The sequence below is a fragment of the Mastigoproctus giganteus genome, chromosome 4 (assembly GCF_048544385.1).
Source record: "Mastigoproctus giganteus isolate SK-2022 chromosome 4, ASM4854438v1, whole genome shotgun sequence".
In the NCBI taxonomy this organism is placed as follows: Eukaryota; Metazoa; Arthropoda; class Arachnida; order Uropygi; family Thelyphonidae; genus Mastigoproctus; species Mastigoproctus giganteus.
In genome coordinates, this window is record NC_143578.1 from 192,354,702 (window position 1) to 192,380,920 (window position 26,219).

The 26,219-nt window shown below is 38.7% G+C and overlaps 1 protein-coding gene across 1 annotated transcript in view; it reads left to right on the forward strand.

Annotated features, from left to right (window-relative positions):
- The window catches only part of Ge-1 (Enhancer of mRNA-decapping protein 4 homolog Ge-1), a 527,075-nt gene that overhangs the window by 455,645 nt on the left and 45,211 nt on the right, over window positions 1-26,219 (forward strand). The window contains exon 23 of the mRNA XM_090372439.1: window positions 2,386-2,416. Within this exon, the coding sequence (XP_090228565.1) occupies window positions 2,386-2,416 (31 nt within the window). The remainder of the gene's footprint in view (window positions 1-2,385; window positions 2,417-26,219) is intronic.

Sequence of the window (26,219 nt, forward strand, 5' to 3'; positions counted from 1 at the left end):
TGATCCTCTACAAACTGCTGGTAACTGAATAAATATTTTGCATCTACACATGATGTTTTTAAAGATAGATTTAGCAGTCTCTCCAATACTGATTGAGAGTTGAATAATTTTATACATAAGAAAGGTGGAAGAGAAATTACTGCAGCTAAAAATGAACAGAGTGCCTGGGGCTGATGGATTCTATCCAGTTGTATTAAAATAGGCTGTAAAAGAGCAAGAGGTAATTAATCTGTCAGCCATCGTAATGTGAGCTTCCTTGGAGTCAGTAGAAGTACCTGCAGAGTAGAGAAGTGAAAACTTATCTCCTATTCACAAGAGTGGCTCAAAGGATGAAGTCAATAACTTCAGACCCGCAATTTTAACCTATGTGTCAGGAAAATAATGGAACCAGTAGTTAAAAGAACTAATATGATCATCATGACTGGAGTGGAGCCATAAGATAATACTGGGAGATCATGTTACCACTAATCTGATTAGCTCTGTGAGGTTGTTACAATGCAACTCAATGCAAACAATAATTTTGATATTGTTTACTTAGATTTCAGTAAAGACTTATACTGTACCACCACTTTTACAATTATCCCATCCCTGTAGAAGCAGTGTCTCCTGTTAACAAGCACAGACCATGCTGAGAAAACTTCTACCCCCATGAGCCTTGCACAGTCTCTCCAGAGTCGAATTGATTGACAAGGCTCTCATCATATACTCCCCTCCTATTGTGTCCGGGCAGAATTTCACTTTCAAATTTAATCCTAACTTGTGACTTTTTATCAACATTTACCTATACTTGTTAAGTAAATCTGCAGATCTCTTACTCTTAATGTCTAATGCCATCATGTACAACAGTATCACCTTTTGTACCTTTAAAAGATATCTGCTCTATGACGTCATCAACTTTTGTCCCTGGCAGACATGCCCGGGTCCTATTCCACCTTTTCTTTTTGCACAATATATTTCCCATCTCCCCGACAATAACCAGCTGCTGTGGGACCTGTGCATTCTGCTCCACTGTATTTCCTGATGCACAAGCGAGCTCTGGCGTTGAGTTGGGTGGCTGAGAGCTTGATGGGCCACCCATTTTAATTCCTTTTAGGGCTTTGGAACACTGAGTTGATGCCTAATTTCTTGACACTCTCTGCACCCAGCACACGCAAAGATGTGTGCTAGGTGCAGAACGTGGCATGAAATTCGATCATGTCCTGTTCTTTCAGAAAGGTCCACAAACATTTCAGAAGTTGGTCATTTTTTTAGGTTGTGATGTGCTGGAGAATTGCCCCCTTAAGTTCTCTCCGAGCCACAGACTCCTGCTACTTTGTGACTATTACTATAAAGCTACTTATAGAGTTCGATTTAATATGACAGTTAAGTCAATAATACAGCAAAAGTCTTCAAAAACTTATTGGGTTCTTGGAGCTGGAAATTCCTCGTCTTGCACTTGGATAGTATTGTCCCTGAGTAATGTTTGGGTTTCCTCCACCAAAAGAAGTTAAAAAATATTTAAAAACTTCAAATAAAGAAATAGTGGTGGTAGTATCTGCTGAGAATAAGTAACATTATTCTTCCAGTGGTGAAGCGTTATTTAGTGGAGGTAGTGAAATATCGGGGCAACTCGTGAAGGCATTCACAATATGAGATACACGTATCGCAAAAACAATGCCATCTACTTCGGTGATTTTCTACCAACTGAAATTATGCTACGCACTAACTTGTTCAATTAGTCAATTTTCCATAGTCTGATGCTTTCAGCCTTAAAACCTTTTTAGTATAAAAATTTGGATACAATGGAAGTGACATATTGCAATTGTTTTCATCGATATCCATAATTGGATAGCTTCAATCATGTGAAGCACAGTGAAACATTTGCTGTTAAGTTCTAAACAGTTCTGAATTACTTAGTGGATTATTCACTGTCTTATTGTATCCAAATAAATAAATATCTAATTGCATATTTTTAAAAAAATAATGTTCATTGGCTTACTACTGAGAATATAAAAACAAAAGCTCACACAGTAGAATGGATTTAATAGGACTCTGAAAACAAAAATGTGGATAGATGTATTAGTCAAACTAGTTAAAAATTATAATAATTCTTATCATAGATCTATTAAAATGAAACCTAGAGAAGCAAGCAAAGCTTAAAATGAAAATAGCCTACAGTAATCTTTACAAAAGGAATTATCTGAATTTACACCCAAGTTTCATATTGACAATATGATTAGAATCAGTAAATACAAAGCCATCTTTTAATTTACTTTACTGAGGAAGTATATGTTATTTCTAAAGTTTTGAACACGAAGCCTATTACATATAAGATACGAGACTTAAATAATGAAGAAGTACAGTGTTCATTTTACGAACAAGAGTTAGTAAAGTATAATAAGCAAGATGTTTATCAAATACAGTGGTACCTTGGATTGCGAGTAACTTGGTCTGCGAGTGTTTCGCAAGACGAGCAAAAATTTTTAATAAATTTTAACTTGATAAACGAGCGAGGTCTTGCAATACGAGTACAGTCAGTCCTCGTATAACACGTGTTTACACTACACGAATTCGATCATACACGATTTATAAATAGGGGAACGATATCTTATATAACACAAACTGAATTCGCTTATGCACGATTCGCCTTTGTGTTTACAAGAAATGGCAGTGGAACGCAGAATCACCCCAACTGAACGCAACACGATAGGAATGAAGAGAAGATTCTGAAAATGTATTTATGTTTTTATATCAGTGAAGGGGAAACACATTTCACCATAATAACGTAAAAAGCAACACAATTCCAGCTATCGGTATGCAATTAGATCGAGTTTACTACCAGTTTATAACAGATTCCATTAGCAGAAACGCAACTGGAAACTGTTTTTATTGTTTTATGGTAGTAACCCCTAGAAATGTGATTTAGGAAAATGTGAGGTGTTAATAGTGTATCTCTGCCTTTATGGTGTTGTTTATTCAGTTGCTACACTCGCGCAGCTTTGTTTATGTGTATCAAGGATGCCTCCTCATTTTGTAATTGTGCTTTATTCCCTAAAAATTGTCTGCCGAGCGTCATGTGATCACGTGCTGCTCGGGATTGTGTTTAATCATCTCACATGCTCGGTCTCAGTCGGCATACCTCATTCGTATACAGTCAACATTGTAGTGAACATTCGTGCTAACGTTGTGACCACGTGTATGTGCGTAAAGCATTTTTTTTTTTTGTGTTCAAATTTGGTGACTGTTATTTATTAACTGTGCACTACGAAAATGGCCCCAATGAAGAAAAGGGTTGAAAAGGAAGGCGGTAAGAAGAAGGAGATGATTACGGTAGAAGTTAAGAAGGAAATCATCGAGAAGCACGAACAAGGTATGAAAGTGGCCGCCATCGCAAGATTTTATAAGAAGTCTACATCAACAATTTGCACAATATTAAAGAAGAAAGAAGAACTAAGGGGACTAGATGTAGCAAAAGGAGTCACGTATTCTGGAAGATGTAGAAAAGTTGCTTTTGGTGTGGATAAACGAGAAGCAACTAGCAGGTGATACTGTGACCGAGAACTTGATCTGTGAGAAGGGAAAGGCCTTGTACGCCGACCTCGTAAGTAAACTGCCTGGTATGTCTACAGAAAACGAAGAAGGCTTCAAGGCGAGCAGGGGATGGTTTGATAACTTTAAGAGGAGAAGTGGCATCCATAGTGTTGTGAGGCACGGAGAGGCTGCGAGTTCGGACGCTAAGGCAGCTGAGGCGTTCATTGCCGAGTTCCAGAAGCTCATGGTTTCCGAGTGTTACCTGCCGCAGCAAGTTTTTAATTGCGATGAGACAGGGCTTTTTTGGAAAAAGATGCCAAAGAGGACCTACATTACAGCAGAAGAGAATGCCATGCTCGGTCACAAGCCCATGAAAGACCGTCTCACCCTCTTGCTGTGTGCTAATGCAAGCGGTGATTTCAAAGTCAAGCCCCTGCTCGTGTATCATTCTGAGAATCCACGAGCCTTCAAGAAATGCAAGGTGCAGAAGAGCCAGTTAACCGTTATGTGGAGGTCCAACAGCAAGGCTTGGGTCACTCGTATCTTGTTCGTTGAGTGGATCAACGAGGTCTTCGGTCCTGCAGTGAAGAAATACCTCTTAGAAAAAAAACTGCCACTCAAAGCCTTGCTGGTTATGGATAATGCTCCTGCTCATCCTCCAGACCTTGAGAACGACTTACTGGAAGAATTCGAATTCATTAAGGTCCAGTTCCTTCCTCCCAACACTACTCCATTACTCCAGCCCATGGATCAGCAGGTCATTTCGAACTTTAAAAAGCTTTACATCAAGGCACTATTTCAGCGATGCTTCGAGGTGACCGAAGGAACTAACCTAACCCTCCGAGAGTTTTGGAAAAATCATTTCCACATCGTAAACTGCCTCAAAATCATCGATAAAGCTTGGGATGGGGTCACCAAGAGAACCCTCAATTCTGCTTGGAGAAAACTGTGGTCTGATTGCGTTGAGGGGTTTGCTCATGAACAGGAGCTGCCAGTTGTCGATGAAATTGTGTCCTTGGGGACGACCATGGGACTGGAGGTGAATAAGGACGACATTCAAGAGCTGGTGGAGGAACATGGCCAGGAGTTTACCACCGACGAACTGATGGATCTGCATCGCGAGCAACAGCAAGAGGTTATGGAGGAGATCTCGTCTGAGGAGGAGGAGAAAAAAATGGAGACATCCCTTTCTTCAAATGAGATTAGGGAGGTGTTTTTAAAATGTGGGAAACAGTGCAAAATTTTGTAGAAAAGCACCACCCGAGTAAGGCTGTGGCAGTGTGAGCGATGAATCTGTTTAACGACAATGCAATGTCATATTTCCGTGAAATCCTCAAAAGGAGGCAAAAGCAAGTGTCATTGGATAGGTTTCTTGTTAAAGTTGCACAAAAAGAAAAAGTCAACAGATAGTAGTGATTCCGTTAGTGACAGTGAAAGTCGTCCTACCCAATAATTAATAAATTCGATTGCTTTTAAAAATATAAAAAAGGTATGTATATATTTTGTATTAATCATTTTTACAGTATATGAATATTTTTGAGTTTTGGAACAAATCATCTGGGTTTCCATTATTTCTTATGGGGAAATTCGCTTTGATATACGAGTGCTTTGGATTACGAGCACGTTTCCGGAACGAATTATGCTCGCAAACCAAGGTACCACTGTATAAAAAAATATTAGAAAGAAAGGAAATAAATATATCATTAAATGTGAAAAAGCTATTCAGATTCGTTTAATTCATGGATAAATAAAGATCTGATTTTAAATTGAATAATGCTCCTATGCTAATGTATGGATTTTATCAACCAAGATCTTATCATAAGGGCTTAGAGCTTTTTTTTTTTTTTTTTTTTTCGTTTTGTTTTGTTTACTTTTACTGAAGAAACTTCATGCTGCTTTTTGCTCCCTATTAGATTCATAGTTCTTCTTTTTCTCAAATAAACACTACAGTCGTCAAATGTTATTCTTTTCTTAATTACATATTTTTTAATTGCTTTTCATTTCTTTTCCACTTTGTTATCAATTTTATATACATACATTGTTTATCTTAAACCTATGAATTCAATCAAATTTTCCATTACATTCATTTTTTATTTGTCCAATTATTTTCTTATTTACTATAGGTATGTTATATTTATTATTTTATAGACAATCTGATGTATTAAAGTAGTATATCATTTCTTTCATAACTTCATACAAGTCATCAGTCTTAAATATATATAAAACTATCCATGTCTCTATACAGAAGGCTTAAATTTTCGCCATATTTAGGTGTCACAACATCATAATGAAAAGTATTTGAATGATTTGTAGAATTTCTTAAAATACCAATTTAGATTGACTCAAGGAACATAGAGTCGTTTAAATACGCGCATTTCACTCCCTTCTCACTATCGCCAGCTGAAGACGTTAACTAAAGCCAATTCGTTGCGGCTGCTGGCCTCCTCGATTTACAGATATAGTTTCAATCATTTTTACCCTTAAATTCTCTGACAACCAAGGACAAAGATGTGCACTTCTCTTTCCTTGGGCATATTTTAACTCTGTTTCAAAATTAAATTTATCCATATTAATCCCAATTTTAAATTCAAATTAGTATCCATCCTATCTCAAGCATCAATTGCAGATTATACAAAAGGTCAGTACTGTAAAAATTAAGCTACACTATTAACTTGAGTCAATAAAAAGAATACATTAACCGCATAGATATATCTAAAATACACATTCCAACATAAATTTATTTATATAAAATTACTAATGTTTTTTTAATATGAACTGCATATAATTTTTTTATCAAATATAGCTCATTTCTTAAAGTTAGTATTAGCTATTAATTTTTCAAATTTAGCAATAACATTAGGAGAGCATATGATACAAGAAAGCAAGCTTATATAGCAAAGCAAAAAAAAAAAAAAAAAAAAAACACCACCCTTCCCATTTCACCTATCCATTCACTCCAAATGTTTGTCTAGTTTTGCCTTGAACTTATTTAAGTTGCTGACCTCCGCTACAACAGATGGAAGTTTGTTCCAACTGTCAACCACCCATTGGCTAAAGGTGAATTTCTGCACATCTATTCTATAATTGTCTTTCCTCAGTTTGAATTTATGTCCCCTCAGGTGAGTAATCTGAGCAAGAGGAAGAATCCCATTAGCATTGAGCTTGCTAAATCCATTCAAAGCCTTATACACCTCAATCCTAGGTGGTAGATGACTCTCATCAACCGGTGCAATACCACCACTTTGCTTATTGGAGGCTTGAAGTGGTGGAACCCATGTTTAGTCTCCAGAGCTAATTTCCAGTCAACCCTTCCCCATCACTTCCATCATGCAGTATGATTGATGACCATCATGGCGAGATCCAACCTTCCTTACATTTCAAGGGTACAGCTCTAAAACAGTGTTCACAGGCTGGCAGGTAGTTAGGACACCAGACCGAACCTATTGGTAACTCTTTAGGAGACTTCCAGATCAGCTAGTGTAGGTGGTAGATGACTCATCAACTGGTGCAATACTACCACTTTGCTAATTGGAGGCTTGAAGTGGTGAAACCCATGTTTAGTCTCTAGAGCAAAGTTTCCGGCACCCCCCTCCCCCCCTACTTCTCCTTCAACACGTGCACATACAAAGTACTATAGGTTTTGATACATTTCATGTTTGGGGTTTTCATAAAAAAATCTTGCTATCTCTACTCTGCCAGATAGTGACTGGAGGGAGTCCGAGTAGTGTGTATGCCGTGGACATTGTCGAGACCACGTTAAGTCAAGGATCTGGGTATATCCTTACCAGGTTTATGCCATATCCAAAAATTTCATTACTTCATACAGCATGTCACCCCCCACTTTTACTTACTATCGAATACACCATGAATTGTCAAACAAATAGAGCAAGCTTATCTGTGAAAAGATCTAAATCTCCAAAACACTTCCTAGTCCATTTCCACTTGCAGTCTTCCAAACCCCATGTACTTTTTCTGACAGAATCTCTCAGTTATCAGTTGATTCAACTAGTGCTCATCTTGGTTGCCAAAATTATTCGCTGTATGATTCCTTTTGTCTCAAAGGTGGTACTTGTGCATATGTCTGTTCCGATATTCCCTGTCAGAGACTTGGTAATTTGGAATCTCCTCTTTTCAGCCTTCTCTGCCTTAAAATCTCATTGTGTCAAATTCATCTGTTGTCTCTACCGTTCTCCAACTCCACTAATCACTTGGAGCTCTTTGCTTTCCTCTCAGTCCAACTTTCTTAACAGTGAGGTAATTTTCCGTGATGGTTTTAATATTTACAACTCCTGCTGGCGTCCATTTTCTAGTCACACCGACCCAGCTGGTCAGATCCTGAGGCTTTTGCAATTACTAATGACCTTGCACAGGTTGTTCATTTACCGGACAATCCTAACCAAACAGCCAACACGATTGATCTTTTTCTCACAAAAAACCCTTCTAAGGACACGGTCGAAGTGAGTGGTGCTTTAGGCACCTCAGATCACAACTTGGGGATTCTCTTCTCCAATGGAGCCTTTATCTCAAGGCTATTCCCAACCTCGTATTTTTGGCATTACAAGAATACAAAATGGGATGACCTGCGAGATTTTCCTTGGTTGGATTACTGTTTCAAAACTTGTGATGTTAACATTTGCTCACACCGTGTCAGTGAAATTATTCTTGTAGGAATGGAATCCTTTATTCCACACTCCACTTTAAAATCTCGTCATTTATCTAAACCATGGTTTTCCAATAAATGTGCTAAGGCTGTTCAAGAGAAGAAAGTTGCATATTGTAATTGGCTTGTTGCCAATTCTTCAGTTTCTTTTTCTGTATACACCAAAGTTTGCAATAATTGTAAAGCAGTTATTAATCAGTCCAAACTAGATTTTGAACAGGCTAAGAGTAGAAAACTTGCTTCTTGCCCTAATGGTAGCTGAGCATTCTATTCCCTTGCCAAAGCTATTGTCTGCAACATTTGCTCATCTCTACTCCCACCTCTGTCAAAACCAGATGGTTCTGTTATCACTTCAGCCAAGGATAAAGCTGACCTGCTAGCATCCCATTTTTTTCCCACTCATGTATTATAATGATCTTGGTAAAACACATCCCACCATTCCCAACACGCTCCATTCAATGCCTCCTGTGGTCTTCTGTCAAAAGGATGTCAGATGGATTTTGACGAATCTTGATGCTAAGAAAGCTCCATGTCCTGATGGTATTTCTCAACTTGTTCTCAAAACCTGTGCTCTTGAACTTACTCCTGTTCTTTGCTTCCTTTTTTCGCTTTCTTATTCCAAAAGTGTTTTTCCTTCTGCTTGGAAATTTGCTCATATCCAGCCAGTTCCTAAAAAGGGTGACAAGTCCCACCCATCCAGTTATCGTCCCATTGCAATTACTTCTACTCTTTCTGAAGTAATGGAGAAATCAATTAACCGCCCACTCTTAAACTATCTAGAAAACTTCCGTCTGATCAATGATCGCCAGTGTGGATTCCATCAGTGTCGATTAACTGGTGATATTCTGACTTACGTTACACATTTATGGACAAATTTAATGGAAATGCTTGGTGAAACACAAGCAGTTGCTCTTGACATCTCAAAGGCTTTCAATCATGTTTGGCATAAAGGTCTTCTAAACAAGGTTCCATCTTATGGTTTGCCAACTATTTTCTGTAATTGGTTATCCAGTTTTCTTTCTCTCTCTCTCTCTCTCTCTGATCATTCACTGAGGGTGATGGTAGATGGCCCTCTGTCTTCTAACTTCTCCACTAATGCGGTGTCTCCCAAGGTTCAGTTCTTTCCCAACTCTTTTCCTCTTGTATATTAATGACCTTCATCCATTGACTGGAAATCCTATCCATAGTTTTTCCGATGATATCACATTGCATTCCACTTTCCATTTTGAGAAACTTTGCCCTGCTCAATCAGCTTCAACTTCTTGAAAGACAACTTAATTGATTTCAATCCTTCAAAAACTCAGTCTTGTATTATATCTTGCAAAAAGGATTCTTCTGCTCCTTTGTTTAGCTTTGGACACTCCAAATTTCTAGGCAAAATGATATATCTCTTTTAGGGATTACCCTGACTTCTAATCTCTCTTGGCACAAGCACATTACAAGCACATTACAAATATTGCTTTTGGCATTACTTTTCTTCCAAAATAGGTGTTCACTCTGTACAAATCGCAAATCCGCCCTACTATGGAATATTGTTCGCAAATCTGTGGCTATGCACCCAAAACCTCTCTCAGCCTTCTTGATTCCATTCAGAAGTGGACAGTTATGTTAATTAATGACTCCTCTCTATCAGAGTCTCTCCACTCGCTGTCCCATAGATGTCATGTTTCTGCTGCATGCCTTTTCTACAGATACTTCCATGGGCACTGTTCTTCAGAATTGGCTTCTATAATTTCCCGCTCTCTCTTTCGAAACAATCTGAACATGTGCTGCCACCAGCCAACATCCATTTACCGTCCAACTTCAAACTCACAGAACCAACTTTTCATCTTCCTCATTTATTCATTCAACTGCCGTTTTCTGGAACAACCTTCCTTCATACTATTTCCTGAAAATTACAGTCTACAGAAGTTCAAGTCTAATGTCAACAAATATCTTCTTTCGTCTTCTCAACCTCCTACCCAAGCACAGTACTAAGTACTATAGGATCTACTACCTCTCGTGTTTGGGGTTATATAAAAAAAAAAAAATCAGATCACCTCCAGGTGCCTAGTCTCCAGGCTTCTAATTTGCATAGCTTAAGCCGTTCTTCATAAGAACAACCATTTGTTCCATTCGCTAATCTTGTTGCTCTTCTCTGAGCTCATTCCAGTGTTCTGATCTCTACTTCCTTCCTAAAATGATGTCCCCAGACCTGTATGCAGTACTCGAGGTACTGCATACAGTACCTGACCATTGCCTTACACTAGGGGATAGTCACCTTATCATTGCTAGGAAAATTCCTGTATATCATTGACAAGAGACCATGAGCTACTCTGGCAAACTGTCCGCACTGCTCAGAAAACTTCATAACTGGCTACACAATTATCCCCAGGTCCTTTTCATTCTTTACTACCCTGAGTGTAGTACCCACAGTTGGTACGTTACTCTGGATTTACTGCTACCCATATGCTGTACTTGCCCATCTGCTCAACTTTTCTAGATCCTGTTGCAGTAGCGTACTGTCATTAGTGTCATTAACAACCTTGCCATTGGTATATTCTGCAAACTTAGACATTAAGCCTGATATTCCTTTCTCAATATCGTTAATAAATACAGAAAACAACAATGGATCCAACACTGAACCCTGCAGGACCTCTCGAAGAGTAGTGTCCATTGATTACCACTCTGTCTTCTCCCAATCAACCATCCATCCCTTTGTCCATAGCAGCAATTTGCCCCAATGCCACACTGCTCTAATTTATACAGTAGTCTTTCATGTGCAACAGTATCAAAACCTTCCTAAGATCAAAGTTTAAAATTCCTTATCTTTTCCTTTAAAATTTAAAGTATCGTGTCCCAAACTAGAGCAGCAAAGCAATGGGCACAAAGTGGCAGGAGTGCTGTGGCTCGGGGGAGAACTGAGGGGGCGATTCTCCAACACATCACAGCCTAAAAAAATGTGCAACTTGTGAAATGTTTGTCGAACTCTCTGGAACGGAACATGGTATTGCCATGGGGGATGTCTTTGTGTGTGTGTGTGTGTGCGCGCGATGTAAGGAGTGTAAGGAAATCATTCGACAACTCAGCGTTGTTATGGGCCTATATGAGAGCTTGAAGGACAGGGTGGATGCCCTCGAAGGAACTAAATTGAGGGGTCCATCAGGCTCTCAGCTGCTCACATCAACGCCAGAGCTTGCACTTGGTCATCACGCAACACAGCGGCAACCCCCAAGGCAGAATGCACTGGTCCCACAGGAACTATAGTTGTTGGTGACTCTATTGTTAGGGAAACGGGAAACATGCTTTGTAAAAAGGATAGGTGGAACAGGACCAGGGTATATCTGCCAGGGGCAAAGGTTGATGACGTTGTAGAGCGGATATCATCTTTTAAGGGCACAAAAGGTGATATAGTTGTACACGTTGGCACTAATGATATTAAGAGTAGGAGACCAGCAGAATTACTTAACAAGTACAGGTCACTGTTGAACAAAAGCCGAGAATTAGGGTTGAATTTGAAAGTGTCTGCAATTCTGCCCAGACACGATAGAAGGGAGTATATGATGAGAGCCTTGTCGATCAATTCGGCCCTGAAAAGATTGTGCAAGGCTCAAGGTTTAGAATTTTTTTCAGCCTGGACTGTACTTGTTAACAGGAGAGACTGCTTCTACATTGATGGGATACACTTAAATAGAAAGGGTGCAAGAATATTTGCTCATGCTATCGAGGCAGTGTTAGGTGGGTCGAAAAACTGATAGCTTGGGGGGATACAAGGACTAATAGATTAACAGTAGCCGCAGGCAGAGGTGAAAGTGATTCTTGCACAACTTCTATTAGAATAAGTAGCGACCTGGAGCGAGGGGTGTTGGGGGTTTCAGGGACGGATGGCAGTCATCCTGAAATAGGTGGGTATATGGGATGTGTTAGGGTAACTAGGAATAGGAGCATGAATGCTTGCATGTATACCAATGCTATAAGTATAGTAAATAAATTTGATGAATTTGAAGTGTTGGTCAAGACATCAAAGGCGGATATTGTTGGGGTAGCAGAGATGGGGTGTCACACAGATATAAGGAATGCTGAACTGGAATTTGGGGAGTACAATGTGTACAGGAAGGATAGATAGGATAGAAAGGGAGGAGGTGTTAAGCTGTTAATTAAGAAAAACATAAAATCAAAAGAAGCATCCAGTTGATATAGATGAACAGTGCACTGTTGAGTCAGTTTGGTGTGACATAAGCACTGCGAAAGCAAAAATAAGAGTAGGAGTGTGTTATATAGGCCTAATGACTCGAATTAGTACAATGAAAAATTGTACAGAGAAATAGAGTGGGCTAGTAAATCGGAATGTCTTATAATGGGGGATTTTAACTTCCCAGATATTGACTGGAACTTGTGGGTTGGTCACTCACACACTAGTCAGACTTTTGTGGATTTATTGGATGATTGTTTTCTGCAGCAGCATGTTCGAGAGGCAACAAGAGAGAGTAATACTCTTGATCTGGTTATCAGCAGTGATCGTTCGTGTATTAAGAATTTTGCAGATAAAGGAACCACTAGGTAGCAGTGATCACAGTGTACTGATGTGGGATTTACTTAAAGATTTAATTACCATCGGGGGAAAGGGTTTTTGCTTTCATAAGGGTGAGTATAGTGGTCTCCTACAGTTTTTAAATTCTGTACAGTGGGATCAACTGATGATGATACCAACAGTAAATTCTAAGTGGGAAGCATTCAAGGAATTAATCGTGGAAGCTACTAAAAGTTTCATACCTATTAAGAAATATTGTTCAAGGTTTAGGCCAAAATGGTTATCTAATGAACTAATGAGACTCGTAACAGAGAAGAAAAATGCATGGGATGCATATAATTTATCAAGTGACTCAGAAGCCTATGGCAGATATAAGCTAGTCTGTAATCAGGTCACAAAGGAGGTTAGGCTGGCGAAGGCAGATTACAAGAAATCCTTGGCAAAAGATGCTAAGAAAAACAGCAAGGATTTCTTTATTTATATAAACTCTAAAAGGAAGGGGATGAATCGGATTGGTCCACTTGACATCGATGGTTCGACTGTTGATGATCCTTCTCAGATAGCAAACAAACTGAAGGAGTATTTTGCATCTACATTCACACATGAGGAATTATTAAGGTTTGAAAATGGCAGAAGGTTATCAAATTGTAGCAGGATACTTAATGATTTTGTAATAACTGAGACAAAGTGGAGGAGAAATTGTTGAAGTTAAACATAAGAAAGGCACCTGGGGTGGTGGGATCTATCCAGTTATATTAAAGGAGGCGGCAAAGCAACTAAGCAAACCCTTAGCCATAATTATGAGAGCATCATTGGACTCAGGGGAGGTTTCCACGGACTGGAGATGTGCAAATGTATCTCCAATTCACAAAGGGGGACACAAGTAATTACAGACCAGTTAGTTTAACTTCTGTTCCGGGTAAAATAATGGAGTCACTGGTTAAAGATGCATTGTAGGATCATCTAGACAAGACTGCGGCAATAATTCAGACACAGCATGGGTTTTTAAGGGAAAGTCTTGTCTGACGAATTTGGTAGGATATTATGATGTGGTTACAAAGGAACTGGATGCAAAAAACAATTTTGATATCATATATTTGGATTTCAGGAAAGCTTTTGACACTGTTGCTCATGGAAGACTATTGTACAAATTGGAGCAGAATGGTATTAAGGGTAAGTTGCTACAATGGATAAAAGGATGGTTAAGTGGGAGAAGACAGAGGGTGGTAATCAATGGGTGCTGCTCTTCATGGACTAATGTTATTAGTGGAGTCCCACAGGGTTTGGTGTTGGGTCCACTGTTGTTTTGTATATTTATCAATGATATTAATGAAAGAATATCAGGCTTAATGTCGAAGCTTGCAGAAAATAAAAAGGTTGACAGGGTTGTTAATGACAGTAATGACTCTAGAAAATTTGGGCAGATGGGCTGAGAAGTTTAACATTGACAAATGCAAAGTACTGCATATGGGTAGAAGTAACCCCAGAGAAACGTACCAACTGTGTGGTACTACACTTAAGGTGGTGGAAATTGAAAAGACCTGGGAGTAATTGTGCAGTCAAATATGAAGTTTTCTGAGCAATGCAGACAGGCTGCCAGGGCAGGTCATGGGGTTTTGTCAATGATATATAGGAATTTTGCTAGCAGGGAGAAGGAAGTGATTGTCCCTCTGTATAAGACAATGGTCAGGCCATGCCTTGAGTACTGCGTACGGGTCTGGAGGCCTCATTTTAGGAAGGATGTAGATTTACTTGAGCGTGTACAGAGAAGGGCAACAAGATTGGTGAGGGGAATGAAGTGATCCTCTTACCAAGAGAGGCTTAAGTTCTGCAAATTGCAGTGGCTGGAGACTAGGCACTTGCGCGGTGATCTGATTGAGGTGTATAAGGCCCTGAATGGGTTGAGCACGCTGAATTCTGATGGGATCCTTCCACTTGTTCAGATTACAAACCTAAGGGGGCATAAATTAAAATTAAGAAAGGACAGATGTAGAATAGATGTGCGGAAATTTGCCTTTAGCCAGCGGATGGTTAATTGCTGGAACAAGCTTCCATCTGTCGTTGTGGAAGTTGATAGGTTGAATAAATTTAAGGAGGAACTGGACAGGCATTTGGAGGGAATGGTGTGATTTTTTTTTTTTTTTTTGGCTGATGCTGCATAAGCTCATACACTTGCTTTCTTACATCACATGCCACTACTACTACTACTAATTCCTTAAATTTGATATCCAAGTTTAAATGATATCAATATTATTCTTTGCATTCAGTTCCTTTGTGACCACATCATAGTATCCAATCAAATTGGTCAGACAAGACTTCCCCTTAACAAACCCATGATGTGTCTGAACTATAACTGAAATCTTGTCTAGATAATCCTGCAGTGCTTCTTTGACCAGTCCTCCTTTAATTTCCACGGAACAGAAATTAAACTAACAGGTCTATAGTTACTTGTGTCACACTTTGATCCTCTTTTGTGAATTTGGTCACATTTGCAATCTCCAGTCCATGGTTACCTCTCATGAGTCCAAGGAAGCTCTCATAATTATGTCCAACGGTTTTCCTATTTCCTTTGCTGCTGCCTCCTTTAATATAACTCAGTATATCCCATCCACCCTGCCTTTCTTATGTTTATCTTCAACAGTTTTTGCTCTGAGTTATTACAAAATCATTTAACTCACTCCCAGAGTTTAATACACCTCTGACATTCCCCTCCCTGAATAATTCCTCATGTGTAAGTGTAGATGCAAAATACTCTTTCAGGTTGCTAGCTCCCTGAGCAGGATCATCAACAGTTGAACCATTGATATCAGATGGATGAATCTAATTCATCCCCTTCCTTCTAGAGTTTACATAAGTAAAGAACTCTTTGCTGTTTTTCTTTGCATCCTTTGACAAAGATTTCTCGAAATCTGCCTTTGCCTACCTAACATCCTTTGTGACTTGATTACAGACCAGCTTATATCTACTGTAGGCTTCTGTGTCACCTGTTAATTTATATGTATCATATGCATTTTTCTTCTCTGCCGCATGTCTTATTAGTTCATCTGACGTCCATTTAAGCCTAAACCTTATAGAATAAAAATTTAAAAACTTTTGGGTCAGACCACTGTAGTTCTGCTCAGGTAGCTATCAAACTGAATGAGTATTTTGCATCTACATTTACACATGAAGAGTTATTCAGGGGGAGGAATGCCATAGTTGTATTAAACTCTGGCAGTTGAGCTAAATGAATTTGTAATTACTGAGAGCAAAGTGGAGCAGAAACATTTGAAGATAAACATAAGAAAGGCACCTAGAGTGGATGGGATCTATCCAGTTATATTAAAGGAGGCAGCAAAGGAAGTCACCTTTATGAAAGCAAAAACCCTTCCCTTTACCTCTGATGGTAGTTACCTCTGAGTAAATCCCACATCAGCGCACTGTGATCACTGCCACCTAGGGGTTCTTTTATCTGCAGCTTCTTGATGCATCAAGAATCACTACTGATAATAAGATCAAGAGTACAGGTGGGCCTCGATTAATGCGATTAATTCGTTCCGCGAGTGCATCGTGCAAAACGGAAACGCATTAATCGAATATCATAACCAATAGAAAAAATTATAACTGATCCTTGACCTTCTGGAATGTCCATAAAGAATTTTAAAAATACCTTTTAAATAACTTTTAACTGTATATAATGTAAAAGATAATTAAAATAATTATGGAATTAAATGTTTATTGCATAAAACAGCGGTTCTTAAACTGTGCACCACGAAATATTTTAAATTTTCGAGGGAAACACAGCAATACTCGACATCTGTCGGACACAGCGCGAACTACTAGCTCGAAGTAGTTCACAGTTTCAGCATTTCTTATTAAGTTGTTTGGACCTAACTACTAAACGAAACTGTTAGGTATTTCTTTTGGTCTGGGTGTGCCTTGAAAAAATTACTGAGACATTAAAGGCGCTGTGAACCGAGAAACTTTGGGAACCTCTGACATAAAATACACAATGAAGAGATTACTGTTGCGGAAATATTTGAACAGTGTTGACTTTCTCTTTTCATCAATCAATTTCCGATAGCCAACAACAATCTTCTATGGGCCCTGGCGAAATAAATATCGCAGAGAACATCAAACCTTTTGTTTGAGGTTCTATGCGATACGAAAGATTTCATCTAATTCTTTTACCGTTATCTCCTTCGCGGTAACATTTTCATCTGGCTCATTTATAAATTTGGATTTTTAAATGCAAGTCAGCACTGACTTTATTAGCAGGAGACAAACACGTCTTCTTCCGATGGTTGATGGAACACACCGAGGCGGGCAGCAGGCAAACGTTTGTTTATTGACCGTACTACTCGTGGTAAATTTAACGCGCGAGTCAAATCTTTTTCAACTATCGCATAAAAAAAAAGATCGCGTTAATCGAACTCACGTTATGCGAGGCCTAGCTGTATGAATTCCTCTAGTTGCCTCCCAAACGTGCTGCTGTAGAAAACAGTCATCCAATAAATCCACAAAAGTCTGGCTAGTGTGCATATGACCACCCCTTGTGTTGCAATTAATATCTGGGAAATTAAAATTCCCCATTATAAGACAATCTCATTTACTGGCCCAATCTATTTCTCTGTACAGTTGTATTTTATAATCATCCAAGTCATCCTATAACACACTCCTACTCTCATTTACCCTTTTCCAGTGCATATGTCACACCAGACTGGCTCAATATTTCACTGTCCACTCATATCAACTTTGCTGTTCTTCCTTAGATTTTGTTTCTTAACTAATAGCATAACCTCTCCTTCCTTCCTATCCTGTCTATCCGTTCTGTACACATTGTACTCTCCAAAGTCCAATTCTGCATTCCTTTTATCTGTGTGACACGATATCTCTGAAATCCCAACAGTATCTGCCTTTGATGGTTTGACCAATGCCTCAAATTTATTTACCAAACTCCCAGCATTGTGGTGTATACACAAGTATACATGCATCAGTTCTTATTCTTAGCTACCCTAAAACAGCCCATGTATTTACTTGTTCTGCGATGGCTCCCAGAAGTCTCTTAAATTGCCTGCACCTTGTTTTCAAAGCTGTTGCTCATTCCAATACAAGCAGTGCAAGAATCACTTTCACTTCTGCAGCGGCTACTGTTAATCTATTAGTCCATGGATTCCCCCCCCCAAGCTAGCAGTTTTCCTACCCACCTAACACTGCCTCGATAGCATCAGCAAATTTTCTTGCACCCTTTCTATTTAAGTGTATCCCATCCCTGTAGAGAAGCAGTTTCTCCTGTTAACAAGCACAGACTAGGCTGAAAAAAATTCTACCCCATGAGCCTTGCGCAATCTCTCCAGGGCAACTTTTCTTTTCACAGTATAACCCTAGTCGTGTTTGCGCCAGTAAAATCAAAATCAATCAATCTAGGGCATCTAAAGAAATATCTCTAAAATTTTCAAATATATCAGCTAATAATAACACATCAGTTTTTAAATACAAATCAGAGTATTCACAGTATTCACCCATGGCTTTTATGGTAAATTCCTTCCAAATGTTTTGTGCGTGAATGTAATCTTCAGATATATCACTTTCGTTTAATATGCTATAAAATTTTTCCTTTTCAGGTAATTTAGTTTCTTCACATTTTTCTAACAAATTTGTATAATCGTAGGGGGTATACACATTTTCTTATCATTAAATCTAGCTTATGTTCTGAAAAGTGCAGACGATACAAAGGTTGGCAGGGTTGTTAAGGTCACTAATGATAGTACGCTGCTGCAACAGGATCTAGAAAAGTTAAGCAGATGGGCTGAAGGGTTGCAAATGAAGTTTAACATTGACAAATGTAAAGTACTACCTATGGGAAGCAGTAACCCCAGAATAACGTACCAACTCTGTGGTAGTACACTGACAGTGGTAGAGAATGAAAAGGACCTGGGGATAATTGTGCAGGCAGATATGAAGTTTTCTGAGCAGTGCAGACAGTCATGGTGTCTTGTCAATGATAGTATGAATCTGAGCTGTAATGCTCAATGATATACAGAAATTTTTCTAGCAGCGATAAGGAGGTGATTATCCCCTTGTATAAGGCAATCGTCAGGCCACACCTTGAGTACTGTATACAGGTCTGGAGGCCTCATTTTAAGAAAGATGTAGAGCTGTTGAAACGAGTACAGAGAAGAGCAGCAAGATTAGTGAATGGAACAAAGGGTTGCTCTTACGAAGAAAGCTTAAGTTTTGCAGATTACAGTGTCTGGAGACTTAGGCACCTGCAAGGTGATCTAATTGAGGTGTATAAAGCCTGGAATGGTTTGAGCATGCTCAATGCTGATGGGATTCTTTCTCTTGCTCGGAATAATCACCTGAGAGGGCATAAATTCAAATTGAGAAAAGACAGTTGTAGGATAGATGTTCAGAAGTTTGCCTTTAGCCAGCAGGTAGTTGATTGGTGGAACAGACTTCCATCTTTTGTCGTGAAAGTTGATAGCCTAAATAAATTTAAGGACGAGCTGGACAGGTAATTGGAACGAAACGGTGGGGTGAAATCGAAGTTTATTTATTTTTTTTTTTTTTTTGGCTGATGCTGCATATGCTTGCTTTCTTGCATCATATGCCTATGCTAATGCTAATTCTATTAATATACACAGTCCTTATAATATTTCGGACTCGTGGACGCTTACACACATGCACGAATAGTAATTCATCCGTTGGTTTATATAAATAATCTCGTGTCTGCTGTTGTTAATTTTATATAAGACGAAGGATATCATTCGCGAACGATTTTGTGCTTCTTGTGAACACGGTAACAAACCGAATAAGGTAGTCTCTTAAAAGAAGTTAAAACATGATTTTAAAGTTTAAATTATGTGGGAATTAATTTATTTGTTTCGTCATTTTTAGAATTTTACAACAATTGTTTTTCAATTCTCATGATGGCTTGTGATGTTTGTTGGTGGCTGCAATCTTTCGGTAATTCTTTTGGATTACCTTGACGTGATATGAGAGTTGAAGGCATGCTTATTTTAATTAATATCTATTTTCATCTTATTTATTTATTTATTAATTTTTTTATGAAAACCCCAAACACGAGAGGTATTAGATCCTATATAGTACCGTGCTTAGGATGCAGGTTGAAAAGATGAAAGAATATATTTGTTGACATTTGACTTCGACTTTTGTAGACTGTAATTTTCAGGAAATACGTATGAAGGAAGGTTGTTCCAGAAAATGGCAGTTGAATGAATAAACGGGGAAAGATAAAAAGCTGGTTCTGTGAATTTAAAGTTGGACAGTAAATGGATGTTGGCTCGTGGCAGCACGTATTCAGACTGTTTTGAAAGAGAGTGCGTGAATTATGGAAGCCAGTTCAGAAGAACAGTGCCCATGGAAATATCTGTAGAAAAAGCATACAGCAGAAACAGTACGTCTGTGAGACAGAGAGCGCAGAGACTCTGTCAGAGAGGAGTTATTAATTAACCTAGCTGCCCTCTTCTGAATGGAATCTAGAAGCCTCGGAGGTTTTGGGGGCAACTGCCCCAGATGTGGGAACAATATTCAGTGGTAGGGCGGATTTGCGATTTGTATAGAGTGAACAGTTGTTTGGAAGAAAAGTAACGCCTAGCGCGAAAGAGAAAACCAAGTTTTTTTAGATGCAGAGGAAGCAATATTTATAATGTTCTTGTGCCAAGAGAGATTAGAAGTCAGGTTAATCCCTAAAACATATATATCAACTTGTCTAGAAATCGGAGTGTCATCAAAGGTAAGCATAGGAGCAGAAGAAACCTTTTTGTGAGATATAAAACAAGACTGAGTTTTAGAAGGATTGAAATCAACTAAGTTGTCTTTGCCTCACTGGAGAAATAACTGGAGATCGGCATTTAAAGAATTGGTAGCAGATATTTGAGAGGTTGAAGCTGATTGAGCAGTGCAAGGTTTCTTAAAATGGAAAGTGGAATGCAATGTGCTATCATCTGCAAAACTATGGATAGCATTTCCAGTCAATGGAAGAAGGTCATTAATATACAAGAGGAAAAGAGTGGGGGAAAGAACTGAACCTTAGGGGACACCAGCATTAGTGGAGAAGTTAGAAGACAGAAATCCATCTACCATCACCCTCAGTGAACAATCAGAGAGAAAACTGGATAACCAATTACAAAAAACAGTTGACAAACCATAAGATGGAAGCTTGTTTAGAAAACCTTTATACCAAACACGATCCAAAGCCTTTGAGATGTCAAGAACAGCTGCTTGTGTTTCACCAAACTTTTCCATTGAATTTGTCCATATATGGGTAACATAAGCCAGAATATTACCATTGGATCAACACTGACGGAATCCATACTGGCGATCATTGATCAGGCGGAAGGTTTCGAGGTAGTTTTAAGAGTGGGCGGTTAATTGATTTCTCCGTTACTTTAGAAAGAGTAGAAGTAATTGCAATGGGACGGTAATTGGATGGGAGGGACTTGTCACCCTTTTTAGCAACTGGCTGGATATGAGCAAATTTCCAAGCAGAAAGAAAAACACCTTTGGAATAAGAAAGTGAAAAAAGGTGGCAAAGAACAGAATTAAGTTCAGAAGCACAGGTTTTGAGAGCAAGTGGAGAAATACCATCAGGACCTTGAGCTTTCTTAGCATCGAGAAATCCTTCTGATCAAGATCATTAATACAGCGGTTGGAAGAAAAATGGAATGCTAGCAGGTCCACTTTATCATTTGCTGAAGTGACAACAGAACCATCTGGTTTTGACAGAGATGGGCAAAAGCTGCGGCCATTAGCTTTGACAAGAGACCAAAATGCTCGGCTACCATTAGGGCAAGAAGCAAGTTTTGTACTCTTAGCCTGTTCAAAATCTAGTTTGGACTGATTAATGACCGCTTTACAATTGTTGCAAGCTCTGGTGTAGCCAGAAAATGAAACATGAAGAATTGGAAACAAGCCAATTACATTATGCAGCATTCTTCTCTTGACAGCCATAGCACATTTATTGGAAAACCAAGGTTTAGATAAAGGACGAGATTTTAAAGTGGAGTATGGAATAAAGGATTCCATTCCTACAAGAATAATTTCACTGACTCGATCTGAGCAAACGTTGATATCAGAAGTTTTAAAACAGTAATCTGACCAAGGAAAAGAAGAAAAGAAATCTTGCAGGTTATTCCATTTTGCATTCTTATAATGCCAAACAATACGAGGTTGGGAATAGCCGTGAGATAAAGGCTCCACAGGAGAAGAGCCAATCACCAAGTTGTGATCTGAGGTACCTAAAGTACTTCTACCGTGTACTTAGAAGGGTTGTTTGTGAGAAAAAGATCAAGTGTGTTGGCTGTATGGTTGGGATTGTCCGATAGGTAAATGAACAATCTGTGCAAGGTCATTAAAAATTGCAAAAGCCTCAGCATATCGACTAGCTGGATTGGTGCGACTAGAAAACGGAAGCCAGCTGGAGTTGTGAACATTAAAATCACCAAGGAAAATTACCTCACTGTTACAAAAGTTGGACTGGAGAAAGTCAAAGAACTCCAAGTGATTAGTGGAGTTAGGAGAACGGTTGAGACAACAGATGAATTTGATAGAATGATGTGGAGAGATTTTAAGCCAGAGAAGATCAAAAAGAGGGGATTCCAAATTACCAAGTCTCTGATAGGGAATATCGGAATAGACATATGCACAAGTACCACCTTTGAGGCGAAAGGAATCATACAGCAAATAATTGGGATAACTGAGATGAGCAGTAGTTGAATCAACTGATAACTGAGATTCTGTCAGACAAAATACATTGGGTTTGGCAGACTGCAAGTGGAAATGGACATTGTTGAGATTAGAATTAAGACCACGTATATATGTGAAATGAACTAGGAAGTGTTTGGAAGGTTTAGATCTTTTCGCAGATAAGCTTACTCTATTAGTTTGACAATTCATGGTGTATTCAATAGTAACAAAAAGTGGGGGGACATGCTGTATGAAGTGAAATTTTTGGATATGTCATACACATGGCAAGAATATACCCAGATCTTTGACATAATGTGGCCTCGACAATGCCCCCCACATACACACTACTCGGACTCCCTCCGGTCACCGTCTGGCAGAGTAGAAGTAGCAAGATTATACACTATCTGATCCGGAAGCTTCCTAAAGAGTTACCAATAGGTTCAGTCCAGTGTACTAACTAGCGGCCGGCCTGCGAACACCGTTTTAGAGCTGTACCCTTGAAATGTAAGAAAGATTGGATTTCGCCATGATGTTCATCATAACCTCAAAAGTCGTCAGTCATACTGCATGATGGAAGAGATGGGGAAGGGTTGACCGGAACTTAGCTCTGGAGACTAAACATGGGTTCCACTACTTCAAGCCTCCAATGAGCAAAGTGGTGGTATTGCACCAGTTGATGAGAGTCGTCTACCACCTAATATTGCCTGGTAACACAGAGAAATGGCATCCCTCCATGTGGTGTGGTCACCACACCTCGACCGCTGCTTACGTTGGTTCGTACCTGGGTAGTCACCCAGTGTGGTTGTGCATGGAGGTTATACCCAAGATTACTAATGGTCCCACCATTGTGAATGTGCAAGCAGAGGATTTGGCTGTCACAGACCGTCCGGACTTCGCCGAAATTGAGTCTACTTGACTTGAATGTCACCCGAATATCAGTTCCATAAGTGTTTTAGATTCCCAGGTAGCATGTACAGCTTGTCTGGCCTATCTGAGAGAATGTCTGTGACAACCACAAGGACCATTATTTATGACTATGCATGGGGGAGTAAGTTCATACTATAATCATTCGCGATTGAGTGTTGAGAGATTAACACTCCTACTAAAAATGGTATGAGGTTTTCACCTATAATTTAAGATCATTGAGACCAAATAGAATTTATGGCCTTCCATCTCTGCGCAAGCGCAAACCCCATATGGAGTACAAAACTGGTGCATCACTGTCACAGTGAGATTGATTGCAGACTACAATCATGCTTTGGAGTTATGGTTTACCACAACTGACTACCCTTGCAGATAGTGGAAATCCAATTATTCTTCCATTTTGCTGTTACAAGCTACGCACAGCTGGTCAGCAAAAGACCTTGATCTTTGTCCATTTAAATGAACTATCAACAGTGCATTCCGATTGTCATGAAATTCTGCAATATCAGCGTGAGTATTTTGTTCCTCATCTGTTTCGCAGTACTGGTGATAGCCATTTACATCAGTTCTTAATGCCATTATATGAAAGAGATAAGTCCATTTTATTATTAAAAGACATACTCAATCATTCTGGACTGCATTTTTCCTGCACTGAATGTTCTGCCTTATGGCCTTGATGCAAGCAGTTTGCACACGCTGGTTTGTTATGCTTATCTTGACAACAACGATAATTGTGGCACCCTTTACCACAATGACTGCAGACTGGTTCATGTCTCTTACAAGTCCTGGCATTATGTCCATATGATTGGCAGTGGTAAGCATATTGTAACAAGATGAAACACATTCAAATTGTATGACATCATTCCAACATAAATTCTGCCTTGCTTCAGTAAATAGCTATAAATACAACCAAAGACCTCTAAAACCAAGTTTCTATCTATCTGATTTGTTCACACTTACCAGCACCTGACATTCCATGTCCACCTTGCTAATATCCGTGTGACTAAGATTTCTGTCATATACTATCAGTAGTTCCTCTTGTTTACTATCATATCAATATCATAGATGATTACCTTGGGCTTTGGCTGCTTTAGTCTCAAGAAGGTCACTCCAAGGCATTTAATTCTTTTGTTTTTCTTTATTTCATCTAAGTCTTTTTCACTGTCTACTTCAAGTACAATACCCCTCCCCACTATTTTTCTGACCTTACTTGCACTGTTTTTAATATACCCTTCATTGCCCTTCAACTTTTGAAGGGCATTAAACGGTATATTAAAAAACTAATTTAATCTTGATACATTAAATATATCAAGACCTCTAGTTCTTTCTTTTAATGAAACCATACCCAGCATTTCTTCTCTACTGGAAGAATCATCAAAACCATGCGAATAAAAATGAGCAATTGAGCTGTATCATTGACGTCTGTAGATTCATCCAGTTGTAAAGAAAAGGACACACAATTAGCAATATGAGCATTCAATTGTTTGCTCACATTTTCACTCATTTTTTCGATGCGTCGTATCACAGTATTTTGAGATAATTGCAGATCTTGAAGAGCACTTTTAATTTCATTTTTGGTCTTAAAATTTTCAAAAAGAGAATCTGTTATTTCTAAAAATGTGTCTTTGATGAATTGACCATCAGAAAATGGTTTGCATTTTTTTGCAAGATGACTCACTTTAAATGATGTTACAGTTACTGCTTTAGATTTTAAATTAGGTGTCATGAAGAAATTTTGTTGCGCAAATAATCTGGATTTAAGTTCTTTTAATTTATTTTTTCTAAGGTCACTATTAGGCGGAAAATCTGACTGGTATTTACCATGGAGTGCGTTGGAGTGCATTTCTAAATTTCATTTTTTGGATATAGCCACAGAAGCATTGCAAATCAAACAACAATTTTTCTTTTATCATTTCAAAAAAGTATTCTAGTTCCCACTCTTGATGAAAATGATACGTTTTACCCTTTTAGTACTATTCATTTAAATTAAAGGGTATTAAATTAACATATAATTGCTGTCCAGTTATTAATATTAAGTAAGCTAAATAAGAATTCGACACATACACTATGCTCTCCACAATGTAACTGCATGAAAGTTTGCTAGACAAGCCTAGCGGCTGTGCGACAACAAGCGTAGTCACATGGTTCAATGGATTTGTAATAAGTGTATGCTGTGGGGCACATAATAATAATAACATTTAGATTTTGACTAATCTATTTTTTATATATCTTTAAAATTCGTATATAAATTCCTATATAAATTCCTATATATTCCTATATATGCTGGCAAAATTCCTATATATCCCCGATATATAGGAATTTTGCCAGTAGGGCAAAATTCCCCTTGTATAAGGCAATGGTCAGGCGACACCTTGAGTACTGCATACAGGTCTGGAGGCCTCATTTTAGGATGTATAGCTGCTCGAATGAGTACAGAGAAGGGCAGCGAGATTGGTGAAGTGAACAAAGGGTTGCTCTTACCAAGAAAGTCCTAAGTTTTGCAAATTACAGCATCTGGAGACTAGGACCTGCGAGGTGATCTGATTGAGGTGTATAAGGCCTTGAATGGTTTGAGCATGCTCAGATTATGCACCTGAGGGGGAATAAATTCAAATTGAAGAAAGAGAGTTGTAGAATAGATGTGCGAAAATTTGCATTTAGCCAGCTGGTGGTTGACTGCTGGAACAAACTTCCATCTGTCATCATTGAAGTTGATAGTATAAATAAATTCAAAGAAGAACTAGACAAGCTTTTGGAACAAATGGTTGGATGAAAAGGGAAGTAATTTTTTTTTTTTTTTTTTTGGCTGATGCCATATAAGCTTGCTTTTTGCATCATATGCCTCTGTTAATGCCAAAGACCAGGAAGGTAATGTGAAAAGTAAAATAAAAGATTTTTCGTAGATCAAATTCCTACTAAAAAATG